Raw genomic sequence first — 16,672 nt, forward strand, 5'->3', positions numbered from 1 at the left:
ATATTTTATACTAGCAGATACATACTATTTGCACCTCAGTATTGTAAATTAACAGCATGCAATAAAATCAGAGGGTAAATTATTTTATCATTATCAAACACTCGTTAGGCAATTTACTTTCACTTTTAGAACATTTTCTTCATTTTTATTGAAAATAAATGCCTTTCTGATGTGATGGGAAAAGGAATAAGAGCGAGCTCGACATAAGGAAGATTCAAACCCAGTCAGTCGCATCACAAGGAAATTCTCCGCGCCCAACATGTTACTGCTTACACCACTGAAACCGGAAGTTCAGTGCATTGTTTTTAACCTTGTGTGATATTAGTGGGCGGAGCTACTGTAAATTTGTTGTAATAGACACTCCGAATAATCTTGTTTTCCATTTGCATTAAGATTATTTTTATTACCACACTGGCAGATATTGATAATTTTACTTAAGTAAAATGCACTTAATTTAGAAACACAACTAAATATCTTATATCATTTTCTTATATAGAAAATCCATCTTGATTTAAGAATTTTTAGATATTTACACTTGAAATAAGACAAAAAAAAAAAAAAAATACTCGGTAAGAAAAGCATTTTTGCAGCGTGAATGAATGAATTAACTATTTAAACATCACTTGCACTTCAAAAAGGGTAAGGAGTCCGAAGGAAAAGAAAACCTGCTCCCGACCTGGTTAGGTTCACAGAGTAAGTTACCAGGGTAACTGACTCTGAGTAAGAGTTACCTCTCTTTCAGAAACGGGCTTGACTTACCCTGCTTTCTCGGGTTTGACATACCTCCCATTCTGAAACGGAAAACCCAGAGTTTCCCTCATTTTAGGGTTAACATACTCAGAGTTTTCACTTAACCTCCTTTCTGAAATGGGACCCTCATTATTGAATTATTTGCCCAACCTACTCTCCTTTGTTACCCTCCTGATTTCCTTCCCTATTTATTCTCGCTGTGTTCTCAGTCCTGTGATAGATCATCATCTATTTTGCTTCGTGTTGCCTGCTTTGTGTGTTCCCCATTGTGTCCTGCCTTGTCCAGCCTCGCCCTGTCTTGTTGTCGTGGTTTCCCCTACAGAGTAGTTTTTTAATAAATAAAAACCTTTACACTCTGTTGTTTTTAACCCAGCATTAGTATTTGGCCTGTTTTCCAATAAAAAATACCTTAAAAACAAGATACATTTATTATTTATTTCATTTATTTATATTAGATTCAGTACAAAACAATTCAAGACTGAACAATTTGATCACAAATTATTTGGTTCTCAAGTTCAGTCAGTTCAATGACAGCTTAAATTTTAGTCTATTGTATGGCTTCAGAAGACTTGAAATGTAGCACACAAGTCATGTGGACTACTGTTATGATATCTTTATAGTGCTTTTGCATCCTTTTCGAAATTTGAAAGCTTCAGTTGTCATTTTTTCCATTGCATGGTGAAAATAAACCAGTTTATTATTCATCCTTTTGTTGTTCAACAAAAGTAAGAAAGTCAAGTTTTTAGTGACTTGAGGGTATGTAAATGATGACCATTTTCAATTTTGGATAAACTATCCCTTTAACATGTTACTGTGTTAGACTATTCTGTGGTTTGGCACAATAAATTTAGCATTGCATAATGGAATTCTATTATTCAGGAAAAAACGAATACAAACCGCTGTCATTAAAGCAGAGCATTGTTGAGTATCTAGCTAATATTTTCTTTGTTCTTTAAATCTCAAAAGCTACTTAACAAGCCACTAGCAGCCTATTACAGTGCCCTTAGTGTAAGAAGACATTAATGAAATGTCCTGCCAACACTGGATCCTATACCTCCCATTCCCTACAGTGTTTCATTAGAATATCAGAGAAACTCTAATCTCCTATTCTTCTCAGGTTAAATTAATTACTTTGCATTTGTATAAGAAAAGAAGAAAGTATATTTTGTAATCTGAGTTATTTGATGATATAAAGGAACTTTTCAAACTCTCTGCAATTGAAATTTACAGAAATGTCTACCTGGACATGAATGATAATTTTGTAGTGTCCGAAATGAAACAATTGTCATATGTAAACAGATGGTGTAAGCCATCTGATTGTTTCCCTGAGGATTGTTTATTTGCACTGCATCTGGTCTGCCATCATGACAAACACCCTTGACACTCCACCCATAGCCATCGTTATGAAACTCAAATGCTACACTGGGCTGTTCAGCCTCCTCCTTTCCATTTAGCTCCCAAACAATTAATTACTGTTGTCAGGGGAGTAAAATCTGTTACATTTCCCTTTGCTCCCACGCCTGACCTTTTCATGCTGCTGCTGAGTGGGATAATTTTTTTGAAAATCATTGGCGGCTATACTGCAAAAAAAAATGAATGAAACTGCTCTGAATGAAAAAAGCACTAAATCCAGCAATGTGGCGCTTAGCTTTTTAGATGCAAATCGGACCAATTCATTCAGAATAAAGTCAACAAGCTTCTAGAAAGAACAATTGTTTTGTATGCTATCTCTCAATCTGTTCTTTTCTCTCTCAGGCAAAATGAAAATGGACAAAAACTAATCAGACTCTATTGAAAGTGTTGCACTTTCTTTATAAAAATAATATCTTAAGCAACTTCCTCTAGGGAAGTGGACACACTATGATTTTAACACAGAGGAAACCTGGAAGCACTGACATATTAAATCTTTTTTACAAATGTAAATCAAATGTATTGAATAGGAAACCTGCCATAAATAAATAAACAAATATTACCACGGTATGTAGTAATAATATGCAATCTTGAGGAAAGTTCACTTTTAAAAAGTAATGTATTACAATATTGCATTACTCCATAAAAAGGTTACATTACTTTTGCAAAAGTTCTATTTTGTAAAGGCCCAAAAGTGAAATGAATAACCCTCAGGCGGAAGGAAATGCAAGTTAACTTGCATTACTTAGTTGAAAAAAGTAACTTAGATATTTAAGTAACAAGTTACTTTACTTGTTACTTGAAAAAAGTAATCTGAATATGTAACATATGTTCCTTGTATTACCCCCAACACTGGTAATATGAGAAGTTCAGGACTGTGAGTCAGTTTCCTTTTAACAGTATGCTTTAATGAAATTTAGCGGCAACTTGGTAATTTGAAAGAAATTAATACTTTTATTCAGCAATGGCACATTATGTTGTTGTGACAAAGACATTTCTAATCTTACAAAAGATTTCTATTACAAATGCTGGTTAATTTTTTAAATTGATCATGATTTCCTGCAAATCAGCATATTAGAATGATTTCTGAAGTCTCATGTGACACTGAAGGCTGGAGTAATGGCTGCTGAAAATTAAAGTCCCCCTGTGGTGAAAATCAAGTTTTCAATGATGTTTATATGTCTATGTGGTGTTTTTAATATGCTTTAAGACACACTATGTGCAAATTCAAAGTCAACACCATTGCTGAGTATTTTCTCTTTGAAACAGCAGTGATCTAAAGACATATATTAAAGACATAAAGACAATATCTGCATTTACATTAAACAACACTAAAGTTAATTTAATCATTCAGCTGAATGTTTTTGCAAAATACACTGTGATGTGTATTTAGAAAAAAGACTGTACGTTTTAAATGCATATTTCTGTAAAAAAAAAAAAAAAAAAAAAAAAAAAAGTTTTTTTGTTAGGTTTTACAGTGTCCTCCACAAATATTGGCACCCTTAGTAAATATGAGCAAAGGCGGCTGTGAAAATAAATCTGCATTGTTTATCTTTTTGATCTTTCATTCAAAAAATTCACAAAATTCTAACCTTTCATTTAAGTAAAACAATTAAAAATGGGTGGAAAAGCTCATTATGAAATAAATATTTTTCTCTAGTTCATGTTGGCCACAATTATTGGCATCCAATTATTGCAATGTCCTTTTCCCAAGATAACAGCTCTGAGTCTTCTTCTATAATGCCTGATGAGTTTGGAGAACACCTGACAAGAGATCAGAGACCATTCCTCCATACAGAATCTCTCCAGATCCTTCAGATTCCCAGCTCCATGTTGGCGCTTCTTCTCTTCAGTTCACTCCACTCATTTTCTTTAGGTTTCAGGTCAGGGAACTGGGATGGCCATGGCAGAAGCTTTATTTCGTGCTCAGTGACACATTTTTGTGTTGGTTTTGATGTTTATTTTGGATCATTGTCCTGATGGACGATCCAACCACTGCCCATTATTGGATTTCTAGCAGAAGTGGTCAGGTTTTGATTTTTTATCTGTTAGTATTTGATAGAATCCATGATGCCATGTGTCTGAACAAGATGTCCAGGACCTCCAGCAGAAAAATAGGCCCACAACATTAAAGATCCAACAGTATATTTAACCGTGGGCATGGGGTACTTTTTATCCATGTGTGCACCAAACCCATCTGGTGGGTTTGCTTCCAAAAAGCTCTTTTTTTAGTTTCATTTTACCACAGAAGCCGGTCCCATTTGAAGTTCCAGTCTTGTCTGACAACTGAATATGCTAGAGTTTGTTTTTGGATGAGCAAAGAAGGATTTTTCTTGAAACCCTCCCGAACAACTTGTGGGGATGTAGGTGCTGTTTGGTATTTTTTTTTTTTAGGCTTTCTGAGACTTAAGACTCAACTAATCTCTGCAATTCTCCAGCTGTGATCCTTGAAGAGTCTTTGGCCACTCAAACTCTCCTCCTCACCACACATTAGGATGATTTAGACACATGTCCTCTTCCAGGCAGATTTGTAACATCTTTAGTTGATTGAAACTTCTTAATTATTTCCCTGATGGTGGAAATGGGGATTTTCAATGCGTTAGCTTTTTTCTTATACCCATTTTCTATTTTGTGAAGCTCAACGATCTTTTGCTGCACATCAGAACTATATTATTTGTTTTTTTTTCCCATTGTGATGAATGATTAAGGGGATTTGGCCTTTGTGTTTACACATATTTGTACTCCTGTGGAACAGGAAGTCATGGCTGCACAATTTCATGCTCCTAGTCACCCTGGTGTGCTAAAAAATGAAAATGTGAATGGGAATATACTTCAGAGATATTTTACTCTGAACAATTTCTAGGGATGCCAATAATTGTGGCAAACATGTATTGGAGAAAAACATTTATTTCATAATGAGCTTTTTCCCCATTTTCAATTCTTTTCTTTCAATGAAAGGTTAGAATTTTGTGAATTTTTTGAATTAAAGATCAAAAAGATAAACAATGCAGATTTTTCTTTTTTCTTTTTCACAGCCACCTTTGCTCATACTGTATTTACTAAGGATGCCAATATTTGTGGAGGGCACTGTAGATGTACACAGCATATAGATGGCACGAAAGCTACTAGACATGTACTAAAAGCCATACAATGCTCATTTTGATTTCATGAGAACTTAAAGATGAGGAGAGACAGAACAGAATTACTCCAGTGTCCATATAGTGCCAGAGCAGTGGTTTATGATGTAGGCTTGAAAAATTGATATCCTCTTGTGAATTATCAAATAACCCTTAAGTGCTATTACTGGCTGACATGATTTAGTCAGCTGTCTCCATTTCACCCTCCTCAGCCTGTCCAAATTAGCACAATGTTGTCTTTCCTCTTCCTCTGCCAGCTCAAGACCAAAAATGTTGGTCCATCTAACTTCATTCTGTCTTGTACTCTTAAACAGGGGTGTGTTTAGGGGGGCCCCAGCGAGCGTGTTCCAGTATGCTTCTGATCTAAGCGACATGTAATTGAGATCATTCTGAAACAATGCTTATGTGTGTGTTATCAACATGTCAATTTATTATAAGCAACACAAGACTTTAACAGCCAATGACATTTATAGCTGGAGGGACTGGACTGATTTTCTACTGTTTAGTGTCAATCACCATCTAACTAACCAGTTAAGATCTACATTTAGCCTTAAATGTTATATGAATATGGTCCCTAGATCATATGTTTTATCAGCTGGCAATTTTCAATGCACATTTAAGAGTGCAAGTTGCAACTATTATTAACATAGTAATGCATTTGGTTTCACAAGCTTGCAATTCGAGTCAATATCAGTTATTTTGGATATAATGTATATAAAGTAGGCTACAGTACATGGCAAATTTTATAATAAAGTTATAATAGACCTAAAACTTATTTCTACTCCAATTCATTTTTTTTAAATATAAACGTTTAAATGGTGGATGTCAATTATTCAAACATGCATTATAGGCTATTGAAGATTAGATAGAAGATTATTTAAAAATGATAATTTATATGTAATATGGTACATATCTTTAGCTAAATGCTCCTCTCTAGAGCTATTTTTTCTAGCTGACTAACGAGTTTATGGTCACTGAATATGTTTGTTCTGAGGTAAATGTGACATTACGTTTTACTAGCTTTTTATTAGCATCTTTCTGCGGTTGAACACTGAGTAAGCGATTACACGAGACATGATATGGATGTCGATAAGTTGTTCTGTATTTTTTTAACTTGCCTTTAGATGTTCATTCGTGTTTATTTCTCGCTGTAACTGGTATTAAAGTGGAGGAGAGGATCAGTTCACGTGTGCGGCAGGCTGCCGCTTCTTTTGAACTGAGGCACTGCGATCTGTCGCATCACATCAAAGAGCGTCAAATCTGTATTCTCTCGCTCTTTTAAGTGGATATACAGAAATCCTTGAACTTTCCTAGCGAGTATGAGGCATATACCTGTGTATCACGTATACTACACCCACTGGGGGATCCCCCTAGGGAGAACTCGCGGGGGCCCTCCAGGCCTGCAGGGCCCCATTCAATTGTGTGCTTTGCGTGGTGGGTAAACATGCTACTGCTCTTAAAAATAGAGGTTCCAAAAAGGTTTTTTTTTTTTTGCAGTGATTCCATAGAAGAACCATTTTTGGTTTCCCATATTAACCTTTCAATAAACAGCTCTTAAAAGAAACATTTTCCACTATAAAGAACTTTTTGTGGAATGGAAAGATTCTTCATAGAACCAATAATGTCAATAAATAAATATTTATTTTTAAGAGTGCAGGAGCCTGAAATATCCATTTAGCAATCAGAACTGGACTAGAGGCTCTGTTTTTAGTGGTTCCTTAGAGATGCTACATTCTAATGAGATCAGAGGCTAGAAACAGGGCCTCCAGAGCAACAACTGTCCTGGAGGGACTGCCAACTGTGCTCCATGGGCTTTACATCTCTCCAGCAGACAGCTTGAGCAACTACACTTAAAAAAAAAAAGAAAAAAAAAAAAGTGGTGTAGGATTTACTTCGAAATAATTTTCACTTGCTAGATAAATTCAAAAATAATCAGAAATGGCAAGTGGCACATTGAATTAAAAAAATATGTTTGAATTAGAAAGACAGAAATAGCATTCAGAAAAAGTTGTGGTGCTGTTAAAGCTTGGTTTTCCCCTTCTTTAAGTTATATACAGAATCCATAAACGGATATGGTGAAGGAAAAAAACGAGACGGAGGAAAAATTTATGGGCAATGCTTTTGCATTCTCTTGCAAATGTTTTGCGTCCCCCTTTCTCAAAAACTTTTTTGTTCCACTAGAAACTGTTCGCTTGCAAAGAACTCAAAAGGTTTTGCAAGTGAACGCAAAGTTTCTCAGGAGAACGCAAAACGTTTTGAGAGTGAGCGCAAAGTTCCTCAGGGGAACGCAAAACATTTGCAAGAGAACGTAAAAGCATTGACTTGTTATTTAACCTCCCATCTCATATTGTTTTCCACCACCACCATGTATATAACAATGTATATAACGATGAACAGAAGCAGTTCTGACATGAGGTCTTTTGTTTTTAAGAGGACTGCTAGCAAGTTATTTTCTTATATCAGAAAATCAGGGTTTTGTACACTACATTAATTTTTATTCATTATTAATACAGGGCAGGGCATATTTTTTGGCTTCATATGACCCATGGTATATGAATCCTACTAAATAAGCTTGAAAAAGCTAATATCTGCTTGCATAAAGCTAATTAGTTATTTGTAAGTGCTATTAAAGTTTTAACTACTGTGTCCAGAGAGTTTATGGTTTACGAAAAGGCAGCACATGAGCATTTCGATCTACTGCATTGATGACTCGCTGTAAAAAGAGCTTTATGAGATGATGTGTCTGGCCTTCTTATCTAGCCCTGTAGGGGAGGGCTTTAGAGATTGTGAATGTGCAGCAGCTACAGCCTCAGTGTTATTTTCCGTTTATGGATGGCGTTGAGGTGCCACAGTGGCAGCTCATGTTTGTCGGCAGGTTGAAAATGGTGCTGCATTCTATTAACCCAAGAACGCCATTGCTTAATGTGTCAGGTCTAGCAAATGATGTTTTTATCCTAGTGGGCCCTGAAAAAGCCTACGGCTTTGGCACAGCATGTTGGATTTGTTCACTTTTTATTGTGTTGAAGTCATTCTTTTTCAGCTTACGTTAGCTTTTTACTGGGAGAAAAATACAGAGTAGAGTACCATACAGGAACAGGAGGATAAATGCAAGGAAAGTACATAGAACGCACTCACTTTGTTAGATCCTGATTTAGATTCTGATTTATTTTGGCATATACAGTACAGAGCAGTATTCAAGGCTAATTTAATCTGGCAACTTTAAAGGGGGGGGGGGGGGGTCTAATGCTATTCCATGCATTCTGACTTATTTACAGAGTTGGATTCATGGCCAAAGTTTCAAAAAACGAGTTGGACGTATGACGGAGTATTTCTGTGCCAAATACACTCCTTCAGAGTTTGTACGAGTTTCAGAGGGTTTTTTTAGAGCATGGCCCTGTATGACATCATAAAGGGCAGAATTCCTTGTATGGGCACTTCTCCGGGAAGAGCGTGCACACACATCAACCAGAGCGAGAGAGCAAGAGCCGCCCATCAACCTGCTTCGTTCGGGTTATGGAAGTCGTCGGCAGCGCTGCACAGGACTTGCTCAAGAAAGATTTATCATTTAGTTTTTAGACCACAAAATCAACAAATGTCACCAAAGAAGTGTGTTTTTGGTTGTGAGGTTAAGATAACCTTGCTTCCCAAATAACCAAGCATTAAGCGAACAGTGAAGCTGAGAGACTTGTGCTCACGCATTACATTGATGTGCTCTCGACATTTGTCATTAAAATAACTAAAGAAACCACCTCAAATTAACTATCAAAATAAGGATAACGTCGTGTCTGAAAGTTGCAATCAATTTTTTATTGGTTAAAATGAATGGGGAATATCTCGTGTTTTTCCGTGGCTGCTCGAGCCCTCAGGATCAGTGCATATAGTTTTATAAACATGGCCCAGTTCGATGCTGGATTCGATGATGTCAGTTTTGTTGCCAATCGGCATATAATGTAAACAACACGAACGTATAATGAATAAAAAGTTATCCAGGGAAAATGAGACAGTGTATTGTGTGTGTTTAAATACATTTGTTTAGCTGACCATCGATAGCTTCCCTAAGCAAAAGCTGTATATGACTCTTTAGCTTCACCCACGGCATGCCTCCAGGAGCTCGGTTGTTTTCGGAAAGACTCAGTACAGCATATCTTTCTTTTATAAATGTGATAAAACTAAAGACTCTTCTGAGATATGAAGGAGGTACTCAAGATTAACATGAGATTGGCCGAAACTTTTTTTGTTATGTACCCTTTAAAATAATTTCTTTAAAAGAATTGACTCATAGTCATTCATTCTGGAATGAGACTACACTGCTCATGTCTGTTTTTGAATCCAGCTGCACTGTATGTTTCGATTCACTAAAAAGAACTGGCTCATAAGTGTCATTTGTTCATGGATCAAACTACACTAATCATGCTTTATGTTTTTGATTCATTCAAAAAGAAAGAATTCTTAAGGCATTTGTTCATGAATCAGACTACATTGGTGGTACTGCATGTTTTTGATCAGCTAAAAAGAACCGGTTCATTACAGCCACATGAATCAGACTGTAGTGAATCAGGCTGTACTGGTCACACTATTTTTGATTCTCAAAAATAAATCAATAAATTAAATAAAAAGGCCATTTCTTTTTTGTTGTTGTTGTTTTTTTACTATAATTCACTAAACTGAATCGGATGTAGTGAATACTACAAGAATGGAAGCGCTACTCTACAACGCAGCTACTGAAAATAAGCACAGATCATATAGGGATCATTCGAATCAAAACTGTGGTAATTCAGAAAATCAATGTTTTTGTTCTTTGGAGTTTAATCCTGTTATCAGCATGATCACAGAGGGGGTTTTCACAGCCTACCTGACTGAAAGAGCTCATTAATATGCAGGTCATTACAGATCCTTATGCGGATCTTTTGTCTTCTCAGGTGTGAATTACAGCATTATTCATGATGATTCACACCTCCACGCATACTGTGTTTCTTGACAAAAAGTGTCTTCGAAAATTTAAATCTCTCTATTGTTTTATATGAATGAGTAGGCAGGATAATTTTACATCATTTTGAAGCAAAAACTCTAGTCTACAACCTCCAATACCCAGAGGTCTTGTGAACACAGATTTAATATTTTTTTTGGCCTCAGTGACTTAAGGTTTTTGTTTTTTCAATAACCACGCAAAACATTATTCCTTCAAAAACACAAACATGTACATACATGTTCCTCACATATTATTGTAGCCTAGTTTGTGCTGAATACAGTGTAATGACACTTTTGACATTAATTTGTTTATGAACAACTGAAAAAAGCACAAATGTCAGGGCATGTCAAAACTTCTCCAGGGCCCCAAAAATCCTCAGACCCCAGAGGGTTAAGCAGAAACATCCATGTGGCAGTGAAATGATACATAGCTTTACTGAAACAGGTCTGACTGAACACTCAAAATGGCAAAAACGTCTTCCCGTACTCAGTGCTCAAAGTACTGACATGGAGGGCAGGTCTCCAGGGAAAGGACAGGGACATCATCACATCATCAATTGGTTATTTAGACTCTCCACATCAGCTTTTGAACTGACACTTATTGTTTCCCCCCAAGAGTTCAATTAATTCTGGTGTGAGCATCACCGCAGGCCAAGAGATCTGCAATGTGCGAGTGCAAATGTATGAGTTCTCTAGAGCTCACTGATTCATGTTCACAGCTGACCCGTGCCTCACACAAAACCCTTGTGACAAGCTGTTGGTGGGACCATTACAAAATGGCAGAGTTAGTCATGACACACATTTCCATAATAGCTTCGGAGGGTGTCAACGAGGCAGCGCTTGAATGAGAGCAGGCAGCATAAGCTAACAGTTGTATTATTGATATAAATAGAGCTGCCAGAATCAGAGGATCTATGAGTAACACTCTGAAATCCTGTAGCCTAATTGTGTTTTTTTGACTCAAAAGAAATGTGAAGATTGCTTCATGCATATTAGTGTTTTCCCCCCCATTATCATCAGAGTCTTCTATAGATAAACTCATGGGATCCATAGAACAATGCTGCTCAAACAGCCCCAGGTCTGAAAATCCAATATAATCGTATTAGTATCTGTGTGGTTGTAGCATGTTTCAAAAGAAGTCTCTTATGCACAGTAAGGCTGCATTTATTTGATCAAAAGTACAGTAAGAACAGAAATAGTATTACAATTTAAAATGACAGTTTTCTATTTGAATATATTTTAAAATGTAATTTAATCCTGTGATGGCAAAGCTGAATTGTCAGCAGACATATACAGTCTTCAGTGTCACATGATACTTCAAAAATCATTCTAATATGCTGATTTTGTGCACAAGAAACATTTCTTATTATCAATGCTGAAAAAAAGCTGATTAATATCTTATTATTAATATTAATATCGATACATTTGTTAATCAATACATTTTACAAAAAGTAAGCATTTCTTGGACAAAATTTCTCAATCATTTTCTGATTTTGGGGATTTGAATCTGGAAATTTTAGCATTGAACAGTCTTTAAAATTTTCTTAAAGATTTGTACGTCTCTAAAGTTAAATTGGTTAAGTTTTAAGTGCTGTCAATACAGTGGTAGAAAAGTGTCTATCCAAACACACTGTACACAAAAATGTATGTGTACACTTCACCACTCGAACACTGTGGAGATCATCCTGGAAAATATGAGGAGAGACGTGTCAAAATATTATAAAATCACCTCTGAGATGTAAAACACGCCTCATTAGTCCTGAAATGGGCATTCACTGCCAAATAGCTATGAAATTAAGACATTAAGACTTCTGCATGGTACTATATTAATCAAATTAATATGATATGATGGTAATTACATTTTGTCTAGAGAATGAACATTGTGTGGAAAGAGACAAGGATGTGCAATCTCAATTTCTAACGCATTCTCCCGTGATGTCAACATTGATATGCGCCGTCCTTTGGCATCTGAGGACACTAAATATTTAATTCCGTTCCAGCCCTGACACATCGGCCATCCTGCAATCTGAGGTGACATAAATCAGCAAAACATCCAGCTGCTCATCTGCATCTGCACTCTGCACAGTCCTGATCTCCACAGGCCCCTTGAGAACCTGATGCCCTTCACACCATCTTACTCCAGTCTAACACTCCCTTTACAGGAAGACTCAGAATCTTGACAAAAACAAGTAGCATGAGTTGAACGCATCACCCAACGGTTCACATAAACATCACATTTCATCTGCATAAATCTGCATTGCAAAATCATTTTAGTCACAGTTAGAGATCAGGCCCCAGGCCTACACTGTGAAAATGTTTTGTCAGGTAACCTAAATATGTACTTCCTGTGGTAACATCTAAATTAAGGGGTTTAATTCAAGTCAAAATTTTGTTTAATATGACTGAATCAATCAGACGCTGTCCCGGATGGGACGTTTAACTAAAATTAAGTCATTAACATTCTTTGTGTGGTGGAATTTAATTATTATCGGAGCTCAACAAGTATAAAATATCACCCGCAAGTGAAATATACCATCACTACAAAGGAACAGAGGAGGACTGTTGAGGCAAGCAAGAGGCAAAAGCATCTTTAATAAATATAGATTAATAGAATCTGTGTTTTTGTATGAGTGAGCAACCCAGAGTGAGACAAGTGAAGAGCTCTGTTGTGCAAAAAAAATAAATAAAAATAAAATAAAATTTTTATATACACTGTTTTTTTTTTCTCACGAAGGCTATATTTATTTGATCACAGTAAACAGTAATATTGTGAAATATTATTATTACAATGTTGAATGCTTAATATTTTTATTAATAATTATTGAATTTAATAATTAAATAATATGTATAATTATTATTTATTATAATAAATTAATACTTTTATTCAGCAAGTAGTATTTCTATTTAAAATAAATGTGGTTCTTTTGAACTCATTAATCAAGAATCCTAAAAAAAAATATATCACAGTTTCAACAATTGAGCATATTAGAATGATTTCAGAAGGATCATGTGACATTGCAAACTGGTTGCTGAAAAAAAGGCTAATCTCATAAATATTAATTACCTGAAGTGAGTGAAAAGTGCAGGAAAGTTACCTATAAATTTCAGCATGGTCTAATATTCATGAGATCTCCATGTCAACATCACAAACAGTCGATTGCGTCTCCCTCACTTCAAAACGCTACTGGGACATACCCAAAATTAAAATGACATGAGCAGCACTCAAAACATGGATTTCTGCTGCCAAATAACTTGTTCTCCATTTTATTATTATTTCAAATGATGACAGTCTGGAGAACAGTACCCTCTCCATCTTTAATGCATTGGAAAATGACATCTCCCCCAAACACACAAACACACACGCACATGCAACCATGACTTATCACAGGTGATGAGGCTTACTACAGCCATAAATGGAAACCCTCTGCGTGTCTGGAGATGTAACGCATGAAGAAAATGACAACAATAAAAAAAATAAATAAATAAATAATTAAATAAAGATTCTACAACAAATGTTCTTGCGTTAGGTGAAGCGAGAAAAGAGGTACTAATAGACAGAATTCACCACTTGTTATTTGCAGTTTTATTTAAACGACAGCTTCTTCGGAACACAAATTTTTTAATGAAAATCTAAGCAATTTCTATCCCTCCATAGACAACTATGCAACTTCCACTTTGACACTTCAAAAAGTTCATAAAGAGATTGTAAAACTAATCCATATGAATTGAGCGGATTAGTCCAAATTTTCTGAAGAGACACAATCACTTTATATGATGAAAAGATTTAATTTAGGCTTTTATTCACATGTAATCAACTCACACATCAGTTGTTGTAAACGAAAGTTCAAGCATGTTTGCTTGACGTGTGCAGAACCAATGAGGTTTATTCTATGTTACGCAGCATGTTTGTGCTTCTGGAAGAGGTTTGTTCTCACGTGCCATTCAGATTTGAGCTTCTGTTCACTGATCAAATTTTATATGTGAATAAAAACCTAAATTAAATCTGTTCATCATATAAAGCAATTCTGTCTCTTCAGAAAATGTGGATTAAACCACTCAATTCATATGGATTAGTTTTATGATCTCTTTATGAACTTTTGGAGGCATCAGGAGTTGAGGTGCATGGTTGCTGAAACCATGCCTGCCTAGCTCGACGTGATCAAGTTAGCTCAGGCTAAGGAGCAATCTATCTATCTTAGATACTATCTAAAATAGTAATAAAGATTAAAAAAAATGATACATCATTTGAAAGTTCTAAGGGTTTACTGTCAATCTACGATGTCTGTTTTAATAATAATAATAATAATAATAATAATAACAACAATTCATTACATTTGTATAGCGCTTTTCTGGGTACTCAAAGCACTTTACATATTGAAGGGGGAATCTCCTCCACCACCACCAATGTGCAGCCATATTGCGCGAGAACGCCCACCACACACTAGTTTATTGGTGGAGAGGAGACAGAGTGATGAAGCCAATCAGTGTATGGGGATGATTAGAAGGCCATGATGGACAGAGGCCAATGGGCAAACTGGGCCAGGAAGTCGGGGTTACACCTCTACTCCTTTTCGAAGGACATCCTGGGATTTTTAATGACCACAGAGAGTCAGGACCTCGGTTTAACGTCTCATCTGAAGGACGGTGCTTTTTGACAGTATAGTGTCCCACAGACCACAGGGAGAGCACCCCTTGCTGGCCTCACTAACACCTGTTCCAGCAGCAACCTACTTTTCCCAAGAGGTCTCCCATCCAGGTACTAACCAGGCTCAGCCCTGCTTAGCTTCAGTGGGCAACCAGTCTTGGGCTACAGGGTGATATGTCTGCTTACGATACAGATGCTCCAGCAACAGTAATATTGTAATTTGTGTCAAGTGTGCAAATGACAACGCGCAAAATCAAAACAGGACTTCATACCTTTGTAATTAAATAGCGATCGCAAGATGAATCCATAAAATATCCATAAGCGTCCACTGAAAAACATCCACAACAGCAGTTAAATCCATGAAATATTAATATATTGTCCAATGTTTGAGTCATATTTCTTCTGGATGATCTGCTCTCCATCATCGTTCTTCAAGAAATTATGCAATCTGAGCACCGTTTATGTTGTAAAACTGTATACGATTGCATACATTGGACTCTCACAAACAAATGAGCCTGCGTCCAATGTATATTTTTCAAAATACTGCAGCAGTTTTAGGTATAATATCCAAGCAGTGCTGTCAGATTTTGTGGTGTCTTTAGAGGCATATTCTCCAGCCATTGTAATTGTAAATCAGACGGACAAAACTTGGATATATATCCAGCTCCTCTGCATCCCCCAGTACCAACCATGTAAGGATGTAAATCCTACAAAGTACTAAATCACTGTACAAATGATACATGAAAGTTTGGAAAGTTTGTTTATAGAGGGCATTGCGTTGCTGTGTGGTTTGGGGTCCTATGACATTTCTGCCCCGGGGCCCCTCCTTTGATCGGCCCTGCTGTACATCCAATTAATCAAGACCCAAAGCACAGTAGGAGAAAGTTGAAAAGATCAGTAAACACATGAAGGGAGGGAAGGCAGTTGGCCTCAGAGAACTGACTCTATGTGTGAAAACCTGAACAGATCGACCACTGAGAGGCAAATGAATACAGTAGTCTGCTTGGCTGAAGCTCAGAAAATACACAGATAGAATTGGCAGATCACTATGATGGAGACCCGTTATTTCTGCTCACTTCTAAGTCGGTCAAAGAATCGATTCCCAGCAGCAGTAATAAAGCCCAGAGTAAAAGACTGCACTTACTATAGTGAAGTTCATAACTTTGAGGATCCAGATGGTGAGAGCAAGGTTGACCACTATGAGGATCATGAGGAGGAGGACAAAGAAGTAAAGGCAACGTTTCCGCCAGCCGTAGATCCCCACTTTATACACTTGCGGTTTTTCAGTACTCTGGACATTGTTCCTATGAGGGCACTGTTCCTGGGTCATCTGCAAGAAAACACAAAACATTAATTATGGTAATTGAAGATTTTGTTAGAGGCACTGAAACATGATTTAGGGGTCAAATAAATGATATAATACTTTTTTGTACTACTCATCCAAAAATACACATGTAATTCATACATAAAATTACTTAAATATGCCACTTTATTTTTTCATTTTTGTTGGTGTGACCAACAAAGTCATGTGATCCAAACATGCAGAACACAAAAGGAAATTATAATAATATCATAGAGAGCAGGGCTGGATTTCCCAAAACCTTCTTAACTCTACGTCGTTCTTAAATTATACCTTAAGCTGTACCTTAACATGAAAATATGTGTTTCCTGAAACGTTCTTAGTTAAGTATACCTTCTGTAAGTCATTTGTTCGTAAGGTTGGTCTGGAGCACTCTTAGTTATACCTTATCACTGTTGACAG

The 16,672-nt window shown here is 36.4% G+C and overlaps 1 protein-coding gene across 6 annotated transcripts in view; it reads right to left on the bottom strand.

Moving 5' to 3' along the window:
- The window catches only part of sgcd (sarcoglycan, delta (dystrophin-associated glycoprotein)), a 258,141-nt gene that overhangs the window by 96,816 nt on the left and 144,653 nt on the right, over positions 1 to 16,672 (bottom strand). For all 6 annotated transcript variants that reach the window (XM_048165456.1, XM_048165460.1, XM_048165458.1 and 3 more), the window contains one exon: positions 16,055 to 16,240. In XM_048165456.1, the coding sequence (XP_048021413.1) occupies positions 16,055 to 16,240 (186 nt within the window). The remainder of the gene's footprint in view (positions 1 to 16,054; positions 16,241 to 16,672) is intronic.

This window comes from Megalobrama amblycephala, linkage group LG18, assembly GCF_018812025.1.
Source record: "Megalobrama amblycephala isolate DHTTF-2021 linkage group LG18, ASM1881202v1, whole genome shotgun sequence".
Lineage (NCBI taxonomy): Eukaryota > Metazoa > Chordata > Actinopteri > Cypriniformes > Xenocyprididae > Megalobrama > Megalobrama amblycephala.